The 26,162-nt window shown below is 38.9% G+C and overlaps 1 protein-coding gene across 5 annotated transcripts in view; it reads right to left on the reverse strand.

Moving 5' to 3' along the window:
- The window catches only part of MME (membrane metalloendopeptidase), a 101,232-nt gene that overhangs the window by 57,496 nt on the left and 17,574 nt on the right, over positions 1–26,162 (reverse strand). For all 5 annotated transcript variants that reach the window (XM_002759471.6, XM_078353993.1, XM_078353990.1 and 2 more), the window contains exons 4-8: positions 8,383–8,544; positions 6,986–7,066; positions 6,792–6,887; positions 6,563–6,681; positions 4,656–4,721 (exon numbers count right to left, since the gene is read on the reverse strand). In XM_002759471.6, coding sequence (XP_002759517.1) covers positions 4,656–4,721; positions 6,563–6,681; positions 6,792–6,887; positions 6,986–7,066; positions 8,383–8,544 — 524 coding nt within the window. The remainder of the gene's footprint in view (positions 1–4,655; positions 4,722–6,562; positions 6,682–6,791; positions 6,888–6,985; positions 7,067–8,382; positions 8,545–26,162) is intronic.

Below are 26,162 nucleotides of genomic sequence, written 5' to 3' on the forward strand. Positions count from 1 at the left end.
GGTGGCAGTGTGTCATTAAGTAATCTCTTCAGATAATCAGAATACCTCAGAACTCAGGTCCCATTTCTTTAACAAGAGACAGCACAGAGGCTCCTTGACGAGAACAGTTTGAGAACAGTTTGTTAGGAAGAGCAGACCTGGTGAACATGGGCCCCTTACTGACATGATGGAGCTGTTCTGTATCACTTTTCCTTCCTAGATTGTAGTAATAATAAAATACTACAACACAAAAATTCCATTACGAGGGTATCAAAATAAAAAAAAAGGACTTCTATAAAGTGAAATGATCTTTCTTAGTAATTGTAGGGGCTATTTTCATAGTTGATAAGAAGTTTGGTTGTAAGATTATGGAATATAATTCCTCTGGATAACCAGGTATCCCAGAAGGAAGGATCAAAGACCTGTGGAAGTGGGCTGAGTTAATAATTCGATCAAGGAGGTCTATGATTAGGGTACTTCTGACTGAAGAGGAGGTGTGACCCTCTCTGATCCTCAGCCTTTGAGGCATATCTGCAGAAGGCAGACCCTACACTAAAGTTTAAAAATTGTAGGCTAACACGAAAGGCAAGGAAGCCAGCCTTCTATGATCTAAGGACACTTTTCTTTGACAAAAACATTGGTGACCCTATGCCAATTCTCAAAACTTCTTTTGGTTATTTTCCATGAAATAATATAAATTGCAAATGTATGATACCCATTGAGTGTATAAATATACCTCAGGCAAACCGAGTTTAGCAAGAAATAACTGAGGATTGAAAAGAGACAAGAGGACACATAGTTCGTAAAATGCTCAAGATATGTATGCTATTAGCTGTTGATGCCCTAGAGCTCATATTCCCCAACATCAAGGGAAGGAAACCAGAAGGGCTTACAAAGACTGAGTTCTTTCTTTTCTTTCCTCTTGTCCCTGCCATCTTCCCCATCAATCATTCATTCACTGACTCTGTAGCATTTAAGGGCCAGAAACTGAGGTAAGTATCAGAATAAAAGCAAAGGACAATTAGTAATTTTAGGGGTTATTTTCATAGTTGATAAGAAGTGGAAGCATTGCTTCCACTTAATTTTTAGTTTTGTAGGAAAAAAATGACATTGAATAAAAAGTATATATAAATCTGGATGCTAGGCAAACCATAACAGAGGAAAGAGTGTGGGCAGGTGATGTGTGGGGGGCAAGTTTTAGGCAAAGGGAAAAACATATAAAAGACTATAAGAGAGCAAATCACTGAAGGCCAATGATACACTGATACTAAGATTTCTTCCAGATTCGTTACTCATCTACTGAAGGTTATCTTTTTATTCTACACTTCTCAACATTTTTTGTTCGTGAAACATTAAGACACAAGACAGAAATACTTAAGGTGGCTGACATTTTCCAAAGATGGCAGAGTAGGGGAAAAACTAGAATTAACTTTTATTTGATAGCTTGCTAGAGATGCAGGGGAAACAAAAGGATTGCAAATGGTAGTGATTAGGAGAGAATAGCAAATATCATGGGAAGAATAAGGATAACACTGGAATTTTTACTGTAACTACACACATTCTCACCCCCAGTGATTTTCTTTCACTCCCCATGCCCAAAAGAATGGATTCAAAAAGAGGGAGAGGGTGAAGAAATATTCAGATAATTACCCATTTATGGGATGACACATAGATTTTATTTTATATGCAACTTCCTTCCACTGAAAGGAGGTTGTTTATAGCTTGGAGCATGCCTTGAGAAGGATTCTGAGATCTCAGGTTAGCAGGAAAGAAGGACATCACCCAAAGTACATAGTTATGGAAGGCGAAGCAAGGCAGGAAGCATGCTGTGTGTTTGCTAGTCTGATTCAGATCGCTGAAGAGCACCTAATTTAAGCTGAGAATAACTTCCAGGCTGTAAGTGCTGGTGCAAGTGAGTTTTCTCTATCATTTGCTCATTTAAAGATCTCTACTAAGTACCAACTTTTAAGAAGTTGTAGCTAGGTGAGGTGGCTCACGCCTGTAATCCCAGCACTTTGGAAGTCCAAGGTGGGTGAATTACGAGGTTAGAGGTTCAAGACCAGCCCAACCAACATGATGAAACCCCTCTCTACTAAAAATACAAAAATTACCTGGGTGTGGTGGTACTGTGCCTATAATCCCAGCTACTCGAGAGGCTGAGGCAGGAGACTCACTTGAACCCAAAAGGTGGAGGCTGCAGTGAGCAGAGATCATGCCACTGCACTCCAGCCTGGGTGACAAAGCAAGACTCCACCTCAAAAAAAAAAAAATGAAGAAGAAGAAGAAGAAGAAGAAGAAGAAGAAGAAGAAGAAGAAGAAGAAGAAGAAGAAGAAGTTGTAATAATGTAATAGAATGGAAAAGAGAGAAGGACCAAAGTTTGCCACTATACTACTGTTCTGCTGAATGCTGAGGGCAAACTTCTGAGCCTCGGATTTCTCACCCATAAACTAGGAATATATTATTAATTCTGGATTTGATCACCACTGTGTTACTTGATCACAAATACAGTATTCCCTAGATCAGGGAATGTAAACTGTGGCAGAGCCTGCCAAATGACATCAGTACATGTGCTCCTCTTTTAAAAGATACAACCTTCTTCTCTGTCAATCAAGTTTTAACAAGGCACAGACATGACCGCTCTGTTCAAGGCTACATTTTCCTGCCTCCTTTATATTTAGTTGTAACCACATGACAACATTTTAACCAATGGAATGTAAGCAAGTTCTGCACCATTTACATAAACATTAACTATCTGTCTACCACTTTTCCTCTTTTATTTTTCCTGTGGCCTGGCATGTGAACAGGGCAGTGGTGAACCAACTTTGACCAAACAGACTAAGAGAAACACTAGAGGAGGTTGATATTAGAGCAATGACATAAAAGGAAGCTGGCTGCCAGACATTCCCCTGGAGCAGAGCTTCCTGCCTCACCTGGACAGCTTCCCTACTTCCAGATGGGCATGAGAGACAGAAGTGAACTTCTCTCTTGTTTGAGCTGCTGTATTTGTGAGTGTTTTTATTGCTGTGGCTTAGCTAAGACCAGACCAATACGCAAAATCAAGTGCCTACAGGAGCCAAGAAGTCAATATAAATCAGTGAATCACGTTGAAGAGGACTGTTCAAACTTGGAGAACAAATGCCCTTTCTAAAAGGAGCAACCACAACATCACTCTGCTCAATTGCTGCCATGTAAGAATGCAAGCTAGGGGCTCAAATTCTACTGATTTACTAAGAAATCTGGATTCTTGAGTGAAATATTTTGTAAAATATTGGCAACTAATTCAAAATTTAAAAAAAACCTACAGGTTAAACAAAAATGCTTCTATAACAGATTCGAGCGAAAGACTGCCAGTTTGTGACCTGTCCTAGATTATAGGAGTATAAAATGCACAAATACAACATCTTAACAACTTAAAAAATAAAACCTTTTACTGCCTTAAATATCTACATTGACTGCCAAGTAAAACTTGATATCGGAAACATTAAAATGTAAAAAATTATGTATCCTAGGATTTGAAAAATACAATGTAAGAACACAATCCTAAATATGAAAAGCATCCCAGTTGATGGTGATAAAAATGTATAGTAGTGAACCAAATACCTCGATTACTTTCAAATCTGTAACAGAAAACAGCTGCATAGCTCTTAAAGCCAGTAGCTGGACCCCACACAGTAACTAGATTGCACTGAATTCAAATATCCCACACTAATGTAATTATCTGTGCTATTAATTGTGGCCTTTGATAATATATCTTTTTCTTCATTTTGGTGTTATGCAGTCACTCAAAAAGATACCTTACAGTGAATTCATTCCATGTTATTTGAACTTCATAATTAGGTAAAATAAATGCCAATCACAAACATATTTATCTACTAATTTTAACTAAAATGTAATTTTAGTTATGTCACTACACTGCGAACCATTAGGATCATCAATGATAACTTACTTTTCAGCTACAAAATAATTATAAGAAAAACCTTTGTAGAACCAACACCTTTCCCCAGTATCTAACGATGTGTAAGATTTCTAGTTTTGTCTCCTGTTGTTCCTTACTTCTGTAAGAAGAGCACGAGAACATCAGCCCAAGAAAGGCAATGTTGTGAGACACTAAGAAAGCATTCCGGAACATCCAAACGTCCACTACGGGGTATGATGCCCGCTGGCTACCTGGCCAATGTTAGAGTCACAAGGTAGCTGCAAAGACTTGTCTGAGTCCACTATCTCTACCTGCATTGTTCTCTGAAAGTCAAATCAGAAGCTTCCAGAAGGATGCTGCAGACTGTATCTCTCACTGACCCACTCTGGTTCTCACTGACACCACCGTAGCCCATGATAAATCTGTTCATTTTTTAAATAATCCAGTTTACAGGTGGATTAAAATATTTTAAATTAACTTTTCAAAATAGGTCATATGTTTTAAATACTAAAAACCAAGATACAAATAAGGAATTTCAAATTTCCTAGTTTTGTAAAATGCCTTCATTCATTCTACTGAGAATGTTCATTCTTTCAAAGACCGCTCACTTTTATGTGTGATTTTAAGCGTCTGTCCTGAATGAAGAACATAAGAGGGCTAAATTTGAATTTGGCTTCATCTTTTTCATTACTTATAAGTTTACACCAGATGGGCCTGTCGTTTGGTTGTGGTTATTTTCTTTTTCTTTGTAATTTTTACCTCTTTATAGATTCCAGTGCATTCATAGTAATCTCTAGAAGGGAGGCCAAGTCGAGGCTGGTCAACCTGTAAAAGAAAATAAATCATTCAGCAAGTATAGAAAAGTTAGAAAATTACAAGCATGCCTATTTATGTATGTGAAAGATCCTAGTCTGCTGTTTATATGGGGTAACTATCAGACACTGAGTAAGTACAAAATTAGGAAATGGTTTCTACACTACTTATAAGTGTTATACTAACGGGCGGTTAATCTGGAGGAGGACTGTGCTGCAGATATTCAAGGAAAACCAAAGAAAATGAACAAACGATTTACTGGGAGAGATTTTTCATGCAGAGCAGAAGGCGCAAGTGAACAAAAACATGTCAGATTCTAGGACGTGGGAATTTCTAAATAACATATTCACAGGACTTCCCAGCTTCCTGAGATTCTAATGTGCTCCCCTGGGAACATTCTCATCTGCTTTCACCCTGAGTTGGGATCCACTCTCATTGGTGGGAGCAGGTCAATATTCTTCAAGTTGATTTGGATGGATGGGGAGAAGGGGAGGAGAAGTGGAAAACCTCTATGGTAACTCCAGAACCTTTCCACTAATCCAACTCTTGCCAGAAAATGTTTAAGATTCTCTACCCTAAGGGAATGGAGGCACCTTCTCCTTGGTTCTCCCCAAAGCTGCTCTACTCAGAAGAACTTCAGCAGACCCAGATAGCAGTTAAGTGTGTAAAAGATGAAACTCAGTTCTGTGCTAATGTGTCTGGTCCATCTTTAATACCCAAGTGAGAGCTGCCTGGGCATACTTGCAGCTTTGTGAGATTGTTTCCTACTCACTGCATGGCAACTTAAGTGTGGAGGCCAAACAGAGCATTTCTGGGTTAAAGAGAGAATCCTAGCAGCAGTGGAGAGCCTAGGCCAATACAAAAGAAACATTACCCAAATAACTAGGACGGAAAGGGCCAGAAGATATCTCTATATGAAGAGCCCTGATCCTTCCTTACCTCCTGACCCTCAAGGTGATCCTGCAAGGAGAAAGTTTCAGAAGAGAGAGAGTCCACTGAAGGAGATTTTGGTTCAGTTTCTTTAAAAATTTTATATAAAAATGACCATAAAGATTTATGCAGTAGGGACACAGGTATGATTTGGTAACCTGCAACTTTTGGTATCATTTCTTTTACAGGAAAGAAGAAAGAAAGAAAGAGAGAGAGAGAGAAGAGAGGTAAAGGGAGAAAGAAAGAAAGAAAGAGAAAGAAAGAAAGAAAAAGGAAGGAAGGAAGGAAGGAAGGAAGGAAGGAAGGAAGGAAGGAAGGAAGGAAGGAAGGAAGGAAAGACTCATTAAAATTTTCAGTATATTCCAAACATTTTCATTAATCTAATCTTAGGTGACATCTAAATCAAATTGTTTATATTTTTAAAAATAAAATAAATTCATTTCAAAAGAAAGGCATTTTGTTTCTCCTTAATTGAGAAAAAAAGTACAGATATTCTTTAGTGAGAAAAAAATTATGTTATTTTTCTATGTTATTATTTTTGAAAGCAATTATTGTTTTTTGGTTTCCAGACCTGCATTACTTCTATACACCAAAGTATACTCCTTTCAGGTAATATACAAAGAAATCAGGGACTTTTTCTCAATAGGAGGGGCCTGGAGCCCTTCTTAACATTTGTTTTGTGAAGGGAGAGTATCTAAAATAGAGGTAGCAGAAGCAAGAGGTGAATATCTAAAACACAACATTAAGAAAATACTTTCAAAATTGGGACTCCAGGTATTCGGGACAGAGCATGAATACGCCACCTCCTTGCTTACTCAATTCAAGTGAAAACAGCATTATTTCTAAGTATCAATAACAACAATGTGTGTGGAAGTTTTATTACAATTTAAAGATAACTTTAGCTATTTGCCACACAAACTTACATGAATTACGTGATTCACAGAATTCTTATCATCAGTGCCAACAAACAAATTAAAAAGGACTTTTTTCCCATATTTAGAATTCAGTTGTGCAATAGCTTTTTCAGCTGTCCAAGAAGCACCTAAAGCAAAAAAAAATAAAATACATCTTTAGAAGCTTTAGTTCATTAATGATATTATAATAACATAAATTTTACATGGATTTTTTTTTTAAGTAGGAAAATTGCCTTACCATATTTTTGCTCCCAGTTTTCTGTTGCTACTGGCCACCCATATATGTCTGGTAACAGTTTGAGCAGAGGTCCTCCACCTCTGCTATCAATAGCAGCTTTTGAAAACAATAAACATAAATTCAATTAGAAGTCTAGGCATAGTTTGGCACCAATATATGCATACTCCTAATGAAGTCAAATGAAGAGCACTTACATTCATTTATACAAGACCTGTACAATGTTTTTGCTTTCTGCACTGCTACTATATCTTCAGTTTTGGGTTCTTGAAGGACATCTGAAATAGGACGTTTAATAAAATACATCAACATAATTGCTCATTTGCACTATGCACACATAATTGCTCATTGGCAGTAATTAACATTTACAAGATGGGTTCAGTGAAGATACTTTGCTGTTCTGGAGGTACATTCATTCCCTCCCCCCAGTTCCAAAACCTTATAGGAAAAACCAAACCCCTTACCAGATTATCATTCCTAGCACAGAACTGGGAGTCAGTTTAATCAGCCAACTTAGATGAAAGTCCTTTTGACTAGATTATCTTTTTTTTTTTTTTATGAACAGTGATGCATACTGCTCTACCATAGGTAACAGTTACTTTTCTTGAAATTGAGATTAAAAAGAAAACAATAATACAGGGAATTTGGAATTTAGTATGAATAGTCCTTTTGATAGCTCGAAAATAATTATCTGTGTGATTGTACTTTTAATGCTCCAAATGAATGAATTGAATTGTCTTACTTGTTTGGATGTTAAAAAGTAGTTAAAATTGGTTTTCTTCAAAACAACTTCTAGAAGAGGGGAGAACAGGGAACAGAGGACAGGAGCGACTTGTCTAGACTTTGCTAACTTCCCAGGGAGAGCGTCTCAGCCAGGTTAGAATACGCCTACGCTGGGAAGGTAAATCTTAGTAACATCTTACAGTGACTTTAACACAGGGCTTGGGTAGGGAGACTACAGAAGTAGGTTTTTGTGGCAATCATTTAAACTTTTTTATTCTGTAGAATGGCATAAAACTATCATCTTGGTTGGGCATGGTGGCTCACACCTGTAACTCCACACTTTGAGAGGCTGAGGTGGGTGGATCACCTGAGATCAGGAGTTCGAGACTAGCTGGCCAACATGGTAAAACACCATCTCTAGTAAAAATACAAAAATTAGCTGGGCATGGTAGTGGGTGCTATAATCCCAGCTACTTGAGAGGCTGAGGCAGGAGAATCACTTAAACCTGGGAGGTGGAGGTTGCAATGAGCTGAGATAGCACCATTGCACCCCAGCCTGGGTGATGAGAGCGAAACCCCATCTCAAAACGAAACAAAGCAAAATAAAAACAAAAACCTGCCATTTCTAGGGATGATACAGCTTTGTCATTTGCATACCTACAAATGAAAGCAGGAATGCTAAGAGATGTCAACTTATTAATTTTGGTGTCTGCCATTATCAGGGTGACTCAGTAGTGGTACACAAATCCTGGAAGGATTATTAACGTTTTACTCTTTCGTGACATTCCTTGTAATGGCTAACAACTGTATATTTAAAAAAAGAATATATTAAGAGAGAAGTCTTTGATGCACAGATACTATCTCTACCAACCTTTCAAAACGACTTCTAGTTCATCTCTTAAAATGTCAAAGTTGCCATAACGGGAGCTGGTCTCAGGAATGACATTGCGTTTCAACCAGCCTCCGCAGGCATATTTGAAAAAGTCTGTACAAGGCTCAGCGGTGGCATCCATGTTTTGGATCAGTCGAGCAGCTGCAAGAACAGAGAGAAGACTAGATAAAATGATGGGTGTATTTCTTATGTAGCTTAAAAGGACAAAAAGGCATGTTGCTCCCTTTTGATTGTTACCAATTTGTCAGAAGCTCCGTTTTCTTTCTTATGTAACAGTCAATTCAGATGGATGAGGAACACTATCTGTGTATAGTTCTCTTTTCCTTTACTATAGTTGGTTCATTTTATTTTGAACTGTGTGAATCCCTCCACCCTGGGTCCGCAGCCTTCCCAACCCACCACCGAATAAGTTTCTGGCTAGTTCCTATTTCAGAAGAACAAAGAATAGAGGTCTACTTTGAGTTGGCCATCTCGGGCCTGAGGTTAGCATGTCATTCTTCACTCTGATAACATTAGTTGCCAACTCTGCTCTTCAAAGTGCTGTGACTTTTGAATGTCTCTGAGACTCCAAGCCATGAAAGATTGTTAATGAATTTTTATCATTTTAGAAAGGATCTGAAGCTACAGTTATTACTTCCTGGACCTTGCTCAAATAAATTTTGTAATTCAAATTTGACATCTAATTTGCATTTGTTTATATAGAGTCTGTCATTATAAAACTGGCTGTAAGCTTATTACTTTTTCTCAGGTCCACTTTTTTCTTTGACGACTATGATGAAAATGCAAATCAACCAAGACTGAGTATTTATAATCAAGACGCTGACTCTGCTAAGAGCTGCAATTGATAGAAAGATGTATAAAATAGGAACTATTTCCATTGAAGAGGAGAATATGGCCCAATGCCCATAACGTCTACACCTGGAATTGAGAAAATTCTGCTACTGTCGTCCCCACTTTCCATCTCATACAAGTTGAACTGTTTTGCAATGAAAACAAAAGAGCAATTGAGAATTCGTCTGTATCAAGAGAATGTAAGTTCCCAGATGAGCTTCTGAAAACACCTCACTTTCTGAATTAATTAATTAAAAACTTCAAACAATTTCTGAGCTGTATAGATTTTTTAAACTTGGTACAATAAATAGGTTTTCCAGCTGAGCCTCAAGCCCCTACTTTGAACCACCTTTTGGGCATGTTTGCTTGTCTGCCACCTCAGGACCCAGCTCTTTAATACAAAACTCTCAGGATTGTTTCCAGACCAGTCTTCTCATGATTTTTATGCTTTAGTATACAGCACAATTGTTATCATAGCCTCCTGGGTTTGAAACCTTGGGCAAAACGATTTCTCTTTCCCTTTGGTTTATTGGTAATTCCTGTGCCTCTTTTCCAAACCTCTTATTCTGATTGGTACCTGGTTTACATCTTCATTCCTTTTTGACTAGAAGTTACCCACTTCTTCATCGTGATATATTCTACATATCTTTCATAGACGAAACTTCGCAAAAGACTCTTTGACACTGGCCACAACCTTGCTGAAAAATATCAGTGGCTTGACATTTTCCCAGGTTAAATTACAAACTCTTGGCCAGGCACAGTGGCTCACGCCTGCAATTCCAGCACTTTGGGAGTCTGAGACCAGCCTGGCCAACAGGTGGTGAAACCCCAACTCTACTAAAAATACAAAAATTAGCTGGCCATAGTGGCAGGCACCTGTTGTCCCAGCTACTTGAGAGGCTGAAGCAGGAGAATCGCTTGAACTCAGGAGGCGGAGGTTGCAGTGAGCCAAGATCGCACCACTGCACTTCAGCCTGGGTGACAGAGAATCTGTCTCAAATATAAAAATAAAAATAAAATCTTTAACTTGGTTGCTAAACCATTACCAGAATAAATGTATGTCTCTACCTTCCCCTTTTCCCCTTTTGGTGTTTTATGCAAACTCTATTCCAACCAGATGGGCCTCTTGTGTTTTCTTCCTTGTGTTTTCTTAGTCCTGTGCCTTCACTTTAATCCTCCTCATCCCACAGTTTTGATTACTCCTGCCATTCTTTACAAATTCTACCCATCATTCAATGTTCAGCTCATGTTCCATCTCTTCCCTGATGCTTCTGTGACTCCAAACTTCAAGGAACATTTCATTCTCCCAACTCCTGAGAGCTCATTGCCTCACTATGTTCAATGTTTGGATGAGACTACTTTGAGTTTTTCATTGTGAATACATACCCTTTGTATCTAGCTATTTTGTTGATGTGATTAATCTCTGTATTCCCATCACCTAGCACCTGGGTAGTAGGGGTGCAATTATGTTTATGTGTGACTGAATCATTTATGAGTCTTCTTACCACCTTCTCTTACAGCCCATCACTCTCCTCCCCACCCCTCCTCACAGAGGTCAAATCAGTTCTCAGTTCATTGCCTCCAGAATCCATTCTACCCTTCCCATTGTTTCCATTCTGTCTCAAGCCCTCTTTCTCTCAGACTCTATTTGTGCCCTTTTGACCAAGTTGTGGCTCCAGGCCTCTTTTTACCCAGGTCCATTCTGCACTCCGCAGGCACATTAATGTTCTCAAAATACTTCAGAATATCATTTTCTACTCCAAAGTTTTCAATACCATCCTTTTGCATTCATAATAAAATGCAGATTCCATAGCACATTTGAACACTAATAGAACTAATGAAGCTTCTCCTTTGCTACTTTCTCATATGAGCCATCTGCCACAGTTAAGTGAGTATATTCAGTTTCTATGAGACACCTTGTGGTTTTCTGCCTCTGTAACTTTGACCGTGTTACCCGGCCCCAACAAGTACTCATAAATATTCTTTCATATTATTTCATGTTTTGAAATTTCAGGCATTTTCAAAGCCCAATCCAAATACTCCTTCTTTATGAAAGACTGGCCTGACAAAAGTCTGTATCAGCTTACGACATATTCAGTTTTTGCATGCAAACTCATTATCTCCTCACCTGGACTATGGCTCCGTGAAAATAGAAAATGCATTTTCTCTCTCACAGAGCCTAACACTGTACTCACTCAAGACTTGCCAGTAAAAACCCCAACTTTAACACCTCAGTTAAAGACTAGAAAACTGATTTAAAAAAGGTAGAGGGAAAAAGCAATTCCCTTGAACTTCTTTTTTTGAGACAGAGTCTTGCTTTATTGCCCAGGCTGGAGTGCGGTGGCAGAATCTCGGCTCGATGCAACCTGGACCTGCTGGGTTCAAGCGATTCTCGTGCCTTAGCCTCCTGAGCAGCTGAGGCTACAAGCCCACACCACCATGCCCAGCTAATTTTTTGTATTTTTAGTAGAGATGGGGTTTCACCCGTAATGGGGAGGGTGAAAACAAAGATCCTAAATACATAGGATTATTACATAAAGTAAAAAACCAGAAAACTAGAGCCTGAAAGAAGTGCTAACAACAGACATTCTAAGAACACACTCAGCAGCACATAACTCTTCTCTTTTAAGATACTTAAAAACATTTAAACTGAATGTTGTGAAGGCTGTGCCATTTGGCGGGGGACCTCTGTTTTCTTCCCCTTTCTGGGGAGATAATGGCTTCTGTCACAACACCACAGAGCAATAAAGTCGACTCATAAAAGTAATGAACAAGTAATGAACAAGCAGAAGGAACAAGAATAGTCATGAACAAGTCCTCCTGCCTATTTGGAAATGCCACTTGTCCTTAAACAGGGAACACAAAGGATGGCTAGTGGTTGCAGTTCTCTGATCACGAGTGCAAATTCTCTGTCCTGCAAATGCAACTGTACTTCCCCCATCTTCCAGGAGACAAAACATTTAGCTTTCCCTCTTCTAGGTTGCATTTCCTCATCAAATACCCAGTACAGTTAAATTACTTGCATCTGCACAACAAATCAAAGAAACAGTATTCAGTTTGTGAGGGTTTTGCAGAGCAAAGAAAGGAAGAGGCAACTTTGTTAACTCCTTCCAGGGCCACTATTTAAATTTCCCTTTGACCAGAGAGCTTGTCTAAGCATGGATGCATCCACTCACTTCAAAGGGAGCTCTCTGTTCTGATGAACATTTTGGGGCCATGGGCCAAGGCAAGTCATAGGCTAGCACTCTTATGCTGGGTCTTTGATCAACCTTCCTTTAATCTCTTATCGTAGGTTTGATTCTCGTTTTGCACCTTATCCTCCGGACCTCCTCTGTGCTGATTTTTCTTTGAAGTCAGCGTAGACTTGTGGGTAGAAGGCCGTAGGAAACAGACGTGCAACTGTCAAACTGGTTGTAATTGTTTTTATGTTTTGTGCTTTGTTTTGAATTACTCAACCTCTCCACACAGCCAACCTGGGCTCTTCAGATGTTTCCTTATCTGTGGGTCTCTGACATCTGAGTAAACAAATGTGGTTTAAAATCAGACAAAATTGTTCACCTTAATAAGTAAATATAAAACAAATAATGTAGTAAAGTCAAATGTATTGACATGGAATGTTGCTGACCAGATGTTGTAAAGTGAAAGATTTTATACAGATTAAAAATCTGTATAAAAGCAAAGAAAATCTAGAAGGATATATACTAACATATTCAGAGCAGTCATATCTGGGAGGAGGGATTATGAGTGCATTTAATTTTGTATTATTTGCTTATCTTTATTTTCCAATTTGTATTAGATGTACATGCATTGCTTTTGCAATGAGGGAAAAAAGTTTATTTTTAATTTAAGAAAATGGTCACATAAAGACAAGAAAAGTAATCTTCTATTAATAATGAGCTTATTTCTTACAAATGACAATTCTGAATGTTTCGAGCTGATAATAAATGACACTATTTTCTTTCTAACTAATCTTCTTGTAACATTCTCCCAACTTATTTGACTATAGGAATTTAAAAACAAGTTCAACTACCATCTGGGAAATTATTAATTACTGCATTCCTCACTGAAAGGTGTATTGTGTGCACATGGATTGGAAGATGTTGTATACATACTGGGAAAATGTTTGGGCTCTTAAGCCAGACAGACCTGTTTTGAGTCCCAGAGTTCCACCACTTTTTAGTTGTACAAGATTAAGTAATTTTCCCAAGATCAAACAGCTAGTAAATTATGGGGCCCCAGGACTTGCACTTAAGCATATATGGCTCTGAGCCCACACCCTTCCCTCCCTGCTTTGGATGCAGAAGGCTGGTAGGGGGCATGAGAGAAGCAGCGACTTGCACAGCCCTCTTTTCTTCTCCTTCCCAAGTACGCTTTTAGTCTTTCTTTGCCTTGCCTTTTTTTACTTTCTCTCCTTCCTGCCACTCTGAAGCCACAGCCGCCCTCCTTCCCTACTGTTGAACTTATCACCAGCAATCTGTGCTGGGACAAAGGCAGGACAAAGTACAGCATCAAGACTTGGAGAGTCCACAGATGAATTCTTCACAGTGGAGCAAGCAGACAGGAAGCAGCATGGAGGCCACTCTAGGTGGCTGCACTCAAAGGCCCATGCAGGGGTGCATCTTTTTGAAGTGGACATGTACCAGGATCTTGCCTAAGTTGTCTTTGGAGCACACTGGAAAATGGAGCGTGAAAAATCTCAGCAATATGTTTTAGGGCAGTACTTGTCAACCCTGGCTAAACATGTGAATCAGCTAAGAAGCCTTTTAGACACACAGATGCCCAGGATCTACTCTTGATCAATTCATTCAGAATCGTTGGGGTGGGTACAGACATTTTTTAAAGTTTTCTAGAGTGGGTCTAATGTGCAGTCAGGGTCAACCACCACATTAGACAATAGAGAAACATGGAAATGAGGACCAACAGATCCAGTATCAGAAAAGTATAGTCCCATACTTTCGTGAAGTAGGAATATTTCCTTTTGCCTTTTTCAGGCTGTAAATGCAAATGGGCTCACATCATGGCAACCTATGTTTTGCAGTGACTTCAGCCTACTTGGCTGGCAAAGTGTTGCAGGGAACCTCACATGTGTCTCATGCACAAGCCCACGACCCCAAGGCTTCCTTCCACTCTGCTCCACTGACTTTAGCCTCCACAGCCTCCTACCCAAACCCTGTCCATGATCCAGTCCCTGCTGGGTGCTGAAGCTGGATAATGCAGGGAAAATGCCTCCCTTCCTAATTTTTCACTGTCTCCAGTCTTGAGCAGGGCTCTTGTGCCTACAGGTAAATAGGTCTCTTGAATTTTACCCCCATGGCCTTCTCTCTCAAGAACCACAAGCACCAACAGGCCTGGTTCTGGAAAAATTATAATACCAAAAACTGTACTATATTCAAAATCACTTCTCTCCTCTGATGGCCAAGGAATATTTTTGTTGTTATCTCAGGAGGCTCATAGGCCTCTCAGAAGAAACTTGAGGCATAGCTTTCCATCATTCTGTTAGACACTATTAGACATGGTGAAATTCCAGTTACATGGGACCCCACTACATGTCTCCCTTAAAAAGAAGCAACCTTAAGTATCCCTTTGAATGACCTCCAAGCCACAAGATCTCCCCTTTCTTATCTGCATCCCTTGCTTTCCAACATTGCCAACAGTTTGCTAACTGAAAATAAGACTTTGGCACTATACACAGCAACTATTTTGATATTTATGTATGCACAATCCCTGGAAGCTTGTTTTCTGGTGAGGGGGTGAGGGAGGGCTTAAAGAAATCTCTGCATTGTCCAGTGCTCCTGGGGAAATAGTCAATAAACAGGAGAGAGTTGAAATAAATATGATAGTCACAAACAGCAAATGATACACTAGGTAGCATAAAGTTTTGTGCTGTAGTACACTTTTATGGGTTTAATTTTTTTAATGTTAGTCATTACTTAGCAAGTCATTGAGGGTTTCCCATATGAATGATTTCACAGGAATGACAAAACAAGTATGGTTTATTCTCATTATTTGCATGAGTTTTGTTCTATATAAAGTCACTACTATACTGAATTAGTGAATGCTGAATTATTGACCCTAGGGGAAATACAAGGTTAGGTTCCTGTGAGCTTCTGGTCACAGATGATTAATACATACTTTGTTTTATATGTGTTTCTGTTTAAAGACACCTTATTTAATATATTTGTTGATTCACTAACATTTAACTCACACCAACAACAGCACTGTAACTGATGTCTGAACGATGTTTATCTATTGCATGTATTTTCTCTGTAAGGCGTATCACAGCCTTCTTGTGCTTCAAGACACTAGATAGCACTTCCACATTATGGTTGTGGAAGCATTTAAACAGTGAAATAATCAGCAAAAAGCACAAAAATGCAAAAAATGCTGAGTAAATAGACTACAAAAAGCATCCTTGTCTATGGCTCCCTTGTTCAACCTCAGCTGAGTACATGTGTGTAGAAAGACTCAAAGATTTTTCACCAGTCTGTGCATGTCTGTAAATGACTGTGAAAGAGCTGCAAGTAGTGATTTGGGGGTAATAAATACATTTTAGGGAGTAGGTGAATTAGCAAACACAGAATCCAGAAATAATGAGTAATGATTATGCTTATATTCCTTTTTTCTTTGGGGCTTTTTGAAGCATCTAGAAAAATGTACAAAACAGGAAAGAAAATTAAGTGGGAATATGGTACAAATAATTTCTTTCTCAATTGCTACTCTATTTTAAAAACTCTTGGTCACTATAAATTAGCCATGTTTTAAATAGGTTAGGCATCTATTTACGACATACATACTACATATATACCCCGGTGCCATGACAAAATTCCTCCATTGACTATTCTTAGTCTGCATTGAATTAAGGTTTAGGAAATGGTATATAAACAAAACTGTTTTCAGCTTGTTGAGGTCTGCAAATTGCCTAAGTTCTCAGCTTCCTAACCCCAAACACACAACACCAGTATCGTAACATCATTAGAATTAGCCTGACTTATAATTGTTCTAGAAGTGTCCAAAAGAGGTCAGAGAAATGTTGGGGCACTCAGAAGCAAACGCTCTTTTGTAAAGACCTTAGGACACCCATTCTCACCCAACCTTCTGTTGTAAATGCTTGCTTATTAACAGACACTAAACTTGATATTACTTTTAGGCAATTTTTGACAATTTAAAAATCTCTTTTGACAACATTCTTCAAGTACAGCTGACCCCATTCCCCTGCTGCCACCATCCTCCCACCATCCCCCCAACCAAAATTTAGACAAAGTCAGAACTTTTTAAAAGAACACAAGGAAAATGCAATGTAATCACAATGGGTCACAAAGGATTCAATTCAAAAGGCAGCAATGTGAAAACTGGAATCAGGGGGACCATTCTTGAAGAGAAAATGACTGAAAACTAGCAAGCACATAGACTCTAACGCTAATAAAAACCAAATGGCTTTCATTACCAACACTCAGGATACTTCCACAATCTACTCTTCCATTTTTAAAGAAAAATCCCTGCCCCTAAATTGCTTTTGCGATGCCTTGGTTGAAGAAAGATGGAGAGTGGGGGATACCAGATGCTGAGTATAATCTGGACTGCTAGTTTATCATTTAACTCAAACACTCCCTGTCAACCAGTGGTTATGTTCCAAGAAAGCCAAGGTCATGACTTATACTTATGTAATTGGTGAGTACCAAGAAACCATCCTGTTCAGACTTACATAAGTAAATGTGAAGGAAGTTTCCAAACATAGTGAATTTACTCTGTACAGCTGCACTCTCAAGTAAGGAGACCTATTTTTGCTGTTCTAGTTTGAGGAGTAATCAGTTTATAACAATATTTCATATATACATGTGACTAATTTACCTTAAATGAATAGGTCTTATACATACAAAACAAATATGTATGTACACACAAGCATATGAATAATCAACCTGGATCCATTTGCTATCAGATAAATTCACTATCATATTTAAATATACAATGTACATTATAGGATTTTCATTTGGGTTTAGCCAAAGATGCTTAAATGTAATAATAATAACAATAAGAAGCCAACACTTAACATACATCAAACACCAAGTGCCTACTTCATGCTAGCAATTTTTAAAATGCTTTCTTTAATATTTGTTTTCTTTAACCCTGTATGGTAACTATATTTTTCCCCCTATTTTACAAGTACAGAAGTTGAGGGTAAGTAATTTGTGCCCAAGTTCACATAGTTGTCAAAGGATATTGCTGTGGTTTTAATTCAAGTAGTGCAATGGCCAGTGTCTGGGCTCTTATACTATGTGAAACTGCCTTGGGTTTTAATCATTTTTCTTCTTAGAAGTACTTTATAAAGCAGGACATATTACTTCTATTTTAAGGAAATCTAGTTATGAGGTGGTTACAAACTCAAGGTCACCAATACAAATTTAAGGAGTTCATCTAAAGGTGATCCTAGGTCTAATTTTAAGCTGATGCTTTTTTCACAGTATCATTCTGCCTTAACTCTAAATAACATTTAAAAATTTTCAGAAAGTCTACAGAGAAGGAGAGAGAACCCAAATTAAGTTATAGAGCAACCACTGTTTTTCTTGACACCCAATTAAAATGGTAATTGCTCTATAACATGTATATAGTTATATAATTTTTTTTCACCTCATTTGGCCCTGGATTTTAGAACTTGTTGAGATAATAACAGAAATCTCGTGGCTAATGGATTCACAATAATAATCTTTAGTTGGCACTCCCGAAATTAGTGAAATTCTTCCGTCTTATCTCATAGCCCATTTCAATGAATGGCTCAGAGCCAAGGGAGGACTGGCAATTATTTTCCAGTAGGAATTCCTCCAGAATTCGCAGCAGAAACATATTCTGTTAGTAATAATACAAAAAAGTACTCTGTGTTACAGTTAAGTTAAAGTGCCACAAGTCTAAAAATAATGTTTCTTCTTCAGGTGCAATTTGCATTTTGAATCCTGAAAGACTCTGCTGGCAAAAAGCTATTAGGGATTATACTGTAATTTAAATACAGTATATCACTCAAAATGAATTATCAGATCTGCTGTTGATTATAATGTTAGCAAATTATGATAATGTTCCTTTTTTAAACTAAAGCTATAGAAGGTCATGAAAAGGCTACATTGTTCCCTTGGTAACACTCTTCAGGTAGATCTCAAGTTCCCTGGACCCTGGCAGACAACTCTGAAGAGGGAGCAATGAGGATCCACACCCATGTTCTCCTGTTTAAACATTGTGTTATTTTGGATCATATTGTTGGTCAAGAATAACCAGCCAACTTCAATAATATGTAATTACTAAGAGTAACTCAAAGCATCCTGCCTTTGCATCAATTTTGGTTAGGGAGTGGTACAAAAAGACAACAGTGGAGGACAAGCTGAGCCAACGGTGCTTCCTGAATGCTGCCTAAAATAATGTCAAGTTCTAAAAAGGCTCTTCTCTAGAGAGCACTAATACATTTAGTAACTATTAATAAACCAAACATTTGATTGGCACAAGGCAGTGTTCGGCTCCATATGTTTATATTTTTTACTGATTGAATAGCTATTTTCTATCATAGAAGATTCAGAAGATTATGTTAAATTGTTTGCTTTCTCCAGAGAATTTTCTTCTTGTGAAGCATGAAAAGAGTAAAACTTTTCATTTAATTTCAACAAATATTGAGGGCTTCTATATATCCAACGCTGTTAGGAACTGAACATACCATGGTGTGATAAACAGACATAATCTCTGCTCTCACTAAGTTTGCAGGATTTCATCTTAAACAAGACTGTTATTTTCTAATGCACGTGAGCTCCTACATTGTAACTATATTTAGATATGAAAGATTGTTTTGTGATGCTCAGGTCTGATTTTCAATTCTCAAACTTACTCAGTGTTCAGTTGACAACTAAAGCTCATACTTTATTCAGCTGAGGTAGGGAGTCACTTGTGATGTCCTTCCACAGATGAGTTGATGCGTGTGTGTGTGAGCTGGCTAGGAATTTGAATTGGTGCGTTAGGAATGAAGTGAGCAGAGATAGAGGAGTCTTACAGGATGGTGGCTGTTGAAGAACAGCAACACTTAGCTGAACAATGGTGTTCAAGAGAAGGAGAGCACAGAGGGTTTAGGAGAGAAGAAATGAATTATTGAGAAGGGAGAGATTCAGAACAAACCAGAGTTGGAAAAGAAAAACCATACTGATAGAGACTTTGCCTTTAGAGATCTGGAAATTCTTACCCAAGTGGAAAATTAGTTGAAATTCTCCCTTAAACAGGAAAATACTGGGAAAGAGAAACACATCCCAAAACGGTTTCCTCAATAACCTAGTTCTAGCTTAGGAGGTAGAATTAGCAGGGTGAATTAGACAACTGAGAAGAGAATCATTGACTTTATTGCTAGCAAAGAAGATGGATCAGACAGAAAGGGGCTAAACCTAGGAGGCTTGATAGAGAAATACTGAACTGAGAAATCTGAACTTGCATAAGCAGGACCTAGCTAGACTGAAAACGTTTCTTTGCTGCTGCTATATTTGTGTATCAGGTGTGCTTATAAATCACCTTGCATAGGCATCAATAGTTTTGTGACTTCAAGATAAGGATCCTGAGAGTATATTTATTCAATCAATATATATTGATAACTTACACATTGCTGGGTGCTAGAAATAGAATAATGAATAAGATAGAAACAGTCAAAACTTACATTTTAGTGGACAAAACCCAGACATTGAGCAACTAATACCAAGTGAGATATGGGTTATAGGTAAAGTGTATAGGATGCTCTGGGAATGAAGGAGGAGCTACCAGTCGAAGGTAGAGGAGAGAGGAGTAATTCATTTATTCCTTTGGCCATTCAACAAATATTTGAGTCAGGTTCTGAGCTGTATCCCAGATGGAGAAAGTAGGTGACGTTTTTTGACAAAAGAGACAACCAAAAGAAGACTGGTATGCCGAGTGACTGTCTGCAGATGTGGACAGGTAGGCCACCCTCTGAAGAAGGGATTAAGGAGGAAGAGGTAGGTCTCAAGGTTTCCACATGCCAGGAGCCCTGCCTGTTGTTGACTGGTAGAAGCAGAGGCCTGGTCTTTGCCACCCTGCCCAGTGAACAGGAGGGATATGATCATGGGAAAGAGACCTCACTCTTGCTGAGGTTGCAAGAAACAGCAGCCTTGCCCTAGAAGCCCTCATGGGAACAGCTTAACCTTTCTTCCAAGCTGTCTTTATGGTTATGGCTGGTTGCAAAGCTCTAAATCATCTTGTTAACACATGCTCTGCCAAGTTGACTTATGCTCTCTCAAGCCCAAGCATGAGCAAGTTCTTTCTATGAATCCAGGCAGGGCTCTTGTGAACTGCAAATATGTATGACCATATGGTTAGGTGAGGGGATAGAGCCTCGGATCAACAATGCAATGAGCTATCAGATCGGTATGGTATGCACAATTTTTGAGAAATGACTCAAAGTATATTTCAAGGTAATCCATAGAATACAAAAGCAATAATTTTAAGTATACTTCAACCCAGGGAAAGAATTCTAATTCCTACCCCTAGCACAATGACTAGCCTATAATGAACACTCTGAAAGGATCCTTTATTCTCAATTAATTACATCTTCTTGTAGTAAATCATCACCATCTGCTATTTGTAAACTAAAACCCACACAAGCACTGTATCAGAATCTTGAAATATTCTGATACTACCTTCTTTTTCTTGTTACTATCCCTGAATAAAAAATGACTTGAATGCTCATTTTAAAGTCAGATAGGCAGGATCTAAAATTTTTTGAACTTCACATAATTAGATTTTCTTTTGCTAAATAAACAAAACAAAAAACCAATTTCCCCCTCCTAGGTTTTGAAAATGAATAGGTGTGATGGCTGATAGGTGAAGGACAAGCAGGCTCCTTGGCTGTCTGTGTTGGCATACAAAATCAGTGAAGCTGTTCCTTCCTCAGTAAATGAAGAAACATTCTTTTTCCATATAAAACATTCATCATTCGCATAAACTGGGCTCTGATAGAAGTAGTTAGACGAGACCAGTGAGACTGAATCCTGGTTTAGCTAGACTATAAAGGACCATCAACAGAAGAGCATCCAGCTACAAGCAACAGAAAGAAGCCTCACAGGGAGGGCACCCACAGGCAGAGTGAGGAGGGAGCTATAACCAGCAGATGGTGTGCATTGACCCAAGAAACTTCAGTTCTCCACTTTCTGGCAAAAGGTCATGAGGTTAAGAGCTAAGCTAGATTTCAGTCCCAGAAGACAGGAAAAAAAAAAAAAAAAGAAACTCATTTTCCAGAAGTAGAGAAAGAGCCAGGAGTGAGATTCCCAAGGGAGAAGGCAGAAACCTATTTACTAGATCTGGTGTCAGAGACAGATCACCAGGAGTGGGGAGCTGACTGGATGTGGGACATTTGAGCTACTGACCTTGGCCCCAGTGAGTGCCTGGCCCTGGAATGGGACTGACCCTTGGAGTCCCATATGGAACTCAACCAATCTGTCAACTTTCCAGAGCTTCCCATTTCTTTATTTTCATTTTGTTACCACAGTTGAGTGGCGCCATACAAAGTGTATTAGGCTGTTCTTGCAATGCTATAAAGAAATACCTGAGACTGAGTAATTTATAAAGAAAAGAGGTTTCATTGGGTCATGGCTTTGCAGGTTTTACAGGAAGCATAACACCAGCATCTGCTTTTCAGGAGGCCTCAGGGAGCTTTTACTTATGACAGAAGGTAAAGGAGGAGCAGGCATCTCACCTGGCAAGAAAGGAAGCAAGAGAGTGGGTGGGGAGGTGCCACACACCTATAAGCAACCAGATCTCATAACTCATTCTCTATTGCAAAAATAGCACCAAGTCATTAGGGATCTGCCTCCATGATCCAAATACCTCCCACCAGGCCCCACCTCCAACACTGAGGATTAATTCAACATGAGATTTGGGCGAGGACAAATATCCAAACTACATCACAAAGTTTCATAGCACCTATTGCTACGAACTTATTGAGTTATTTGTTGGAGATGGGGTCTTGCAATGTTGCCCAGGCTAATCTCCAATTCCTGGGCTCAAGTGATGCTGCTGCCTCAGTCTCCTGAGTAGCTAAGACTACACGTGTGTGCCACAGCATTCAGCTCTACTATTTTACAGAAGCTGTTAAAAGATTCATAGTTGCACGATGCTAGTTTCTTTAAGGTGACTTTCAAGGTTTCACTTGAATCATTTTTTTCTCAGCATATTATCAGATCCTTGCTAGAGTATTAAGTATGGTGCTTTGAGTAACTTATAGTTGATTTAATGATTGTGTGTATATTACATCATGATATTATTTGTTTATCTCATTCACTCAAACATGATTAAAATTCATTTCTCTGTCACAAACACAATTATTACTATTTTGCTTCTTGGCTTCTAAGTTAGTAATAACATTAATTACTACATACATGTGTTTTGAAAATAATTCATTTAGTGTCAAACTGGCAGAAGTATCAGAAACGTCCTAACTTCATTCAGCTAATTTCATTATTCCAGAAAATTAAGCCAAAGAGTTTAACAAAAGCTTTCTTTTCTGGAGTATTTTTTAAGTAATTACCAAATCTTCAAGCATATCTTGTTAGAAGCCTTTAATGATTTGGGAGTTCTTTGAATAAGAATTTCCTTAAAGTTCAGAAAAACCTTGATTAATAAAATAATCCTTAGAAGATATGGCTGGGTCATATCCATCATTTTACACTTGGCTTGCTTGTTTTTGCTTAAGCATCAAACACAGAGAAACAAATTCACTGCTGGCTATTGGATACTTGCTCGGCAACTTCAATTTAACTTTGCAATCACCTAGTCTAGTCTATGAGGTGGACCAACTCCCATTTCATTAGCTTCACAGTTAAGGCACTACAGTTGGACTCCTCTGGATTGCAGAAATGGATTATTAAAGGAAGATTATACCTCTGAGAACTGTTTAAACAAAACATTTTAAGATAAAAACTCATTGATTCATTTTGAGTTTTTATCTAGGATAGCAGAAAAATAAAAATGAGTAGAAACAAATTCATCAATAATTCTATCAAATGGAATCCCACACTATATGCCAGACAGGTAGCCCTCTAGCACTTCTTCTTATTAGTTGCTGCTTACCCTTTTGTGTGATAATTTCATATGACAACACATGTACTGAAAATCCTTACCCATCTGAACTAATCTCATTGGGTGGCATATCCCTTCACTTTGCCCCAACATGGAAAAGCCAAACTAGTTTTCTGTTGCACTCTGTGCAATAGCCAAATCTATACTCTCCACTCAGCTTATGTAAGCTTCTGTCAGTCAACCACCCCAGCCTCATCTACTTTATCTCTGTCTTCTATTGACTCCAAAGGCATTAATCTGCTTCTTTAAGACTCTGATATGACATGGTGGCTCATGCCTGTAATCCCAGCATTTTGGGAGGCCGAGGTGTGCAGATCACCTGAAGTGAGGAGTTCGAGACCAGCCTGACCAACATGAAGAAACCCTGTGTCTACTAAAAATACAAAAAATTAGCTGGGTGTGATGGCACATGCCTGTAGTCCCAGCTACCCAGGAGGCTGAGGCAGGAGAATCGCTTGAACCCAGGAGGTGGAGGTTGTGGTGAGCTGAGATTGTGCTATTGCACTGTAGCCTGGGCAACAAGACTGAAACTCCATCTCCAAAAAAAAAAAAAAAGACTCTGGCACCTTTCACAGTCTGCCCTTCCACGGATAAGTTCTACCATCTTGCTATGTCATATCAGAGACCCTGTGGACAACCTCTGGTATACTCTAGCTTAAGAGTTTCTTGACCATCTGAACTCTCCTGACTTTCACCTTCACTTCACATTGGTGAATACATTTCCACAACGACATCTTAATGTTCTCAGATCTTAATGTTCTCACAACCCAGAACAGTTGTGCCTCTGAAATATTCATCTCGAGTAACCCCCTCTCCAATAAGAATCTTCTGATCCTTAGAATTTTTTTTTTTTCATTTCTTTATTCCCTCTACACCTGCTCTTCAACTTCACTGCCAACTCTCACCCTATGGCCACTCCATTTTTACCTTACCTTTCATTTATATCCTCTATCCAGCGTACATCCTGTGCCATCCCTGAAACCATCATCTCACCAAAGTATTTCATTCCCTTGCCCCCTGTGAATGAGCCTACCCTGAATTGATTCAGCTGCCTTCCTCTTCCCTTCCAACTCTAGGCTAAGAGATCTAATAATGTTTTTTATATGTGTGTTTGTTTGCTTACTTACTGTCTCCTTTACTAAGCTCATTGTAAGCTCCTGTGGGCAGGGACTTTGCATTGTTCACTCTGTGTTTAGGTGCTGGGTAACCTTAGCGTCTAAAACAGTGCCCAACAATATCTGTTGAAGCTATTATTGGTGATACTGGAGAAACCACACAACTGGTTTAATGCCATTTCAAGTTACAGCCCTCCACTTCAACAGAGCCATCAATTCTGTGTGCATGGCCCACTCCTCACATGGACCCTTTCTAGTCTTCATACTCTCCTTATTTACTTTCTCTACCAGCTCACTCTCAGGGGGAGATTTTTTGCTTGTTACTTCGTAGAGGCCAACTGGATCATGACCCATTCAACCCCCAGTCTCTTCCAGCCTCCAAACATACTTGCCTTTTAGCCATCTTGGCTTCTTTCACTCGGTATTAAATAAAAGGGAAGACAGCCATTCTCTATCTCAGAATAATCCTACATTCTTTCGCTGGATACATATCCTCTTTTATTTCCCCATGGACAAGATCCATCAATTTTCCAATCTTCCAGCCTTCAAACATATGTGCCTTTTAGCCATCTTGGCTTCTTTCACCCAGTATTAAATAAAAGGGAAGACAGCCATTCTCCATCTCAGAATAATCCTACATACTTTTCCCTGGATACATATCCTCTTTTACTTCCCCATGGACAAGATCCATCAATTTTCCATCTTCAATGTCTTCGTCTCTGCCTTCAACATTTAGCCCAGTCAACCTCTCAGCTGTGTTTAATTCCAACAATCACTCTCTCATTTTTGACATCTGCTCTTCCATTTGCTTTGGTGATTTTATGCTTTGCTGGTTTTCCTTCTACCTCTCTGAATACTACTTCTCGGTTTCTTTAGGAGTTTCTTCCTCCTTTCATTTTCAAATGTTGCTTTATGTGATGCCATTTTTGATTCCCTTCTCCATTTCCCTAGGAAATCTCAACCATATCATCCACATGCTGATGACCCTTGAATCTTTATTTCCAGCACCATCTTCCCTGAACTCTACCACATCAAATATGTACCAGTATCTCAAATTTAAACTGTCTCAAGGTGAACTCTTCACTGCATTGGTCCCAGCCTATTACCCAATAAGCTGTTGCTTCAGTGTTCCCTAGCTTGGTGAACGGCCAAGCTTACCACCCAATTTACCAAACCAGAAACTTGAATTACCTTTCCCTCACTTCTTTTTCACAACCTCACCTATTTTTTCACAACCTCACAAATTTACAGAAACATTATGTCTTATGAATTCCCAGTAAATATTTCATAAATCTATCCATTTCTCAGCCTGGGCAACATGAGGAAATCCTATCTCTAAAGAAAATTACAAAACTTAATGGTATATGGTGGCACATGCCTGTAGTCCCAGCTACTCCGGAGGCTGAAGTGGGAGGACTGCTTGAGTCTGGGGAAGTCAAGGCTGTAGTGAGCCATGATTGTACCACTGAACTCCAGCCTGGGTGACAGAGTGAGGCTCCATCTCCAAACAAACTAACAACAGCAACAGCAACAAAAACTGTTGCCATTCAAATCCAGGCAACCACCACACTCATCCACATAAGTGCAGTAGCCCAATTTCCTGCCCACAGCCATTCTTTAATTCTTGTCAGTGATCTTTCTCAATAATTCTGACAAAGTCATGCGTCCTTTCAAACCCTTCTTTCTGTGACTTCTCACCGCTACTAGAAGGAA

The sequence above is a fragment of the Callithrix jacchus genome, chromosome 17 (genome assembly GCF_049354715.1).
Source record: "Callithrix jacchus isolate 240 chromosome 17, calJac240_pri, whole genome shotgun sequence".
Classification (NCBI taxonomy): Eukaryota; Metazoa; Chordata; class Mammalia; order Primates; family Cebidae; genus Callithrix; species Callithrix jacchus.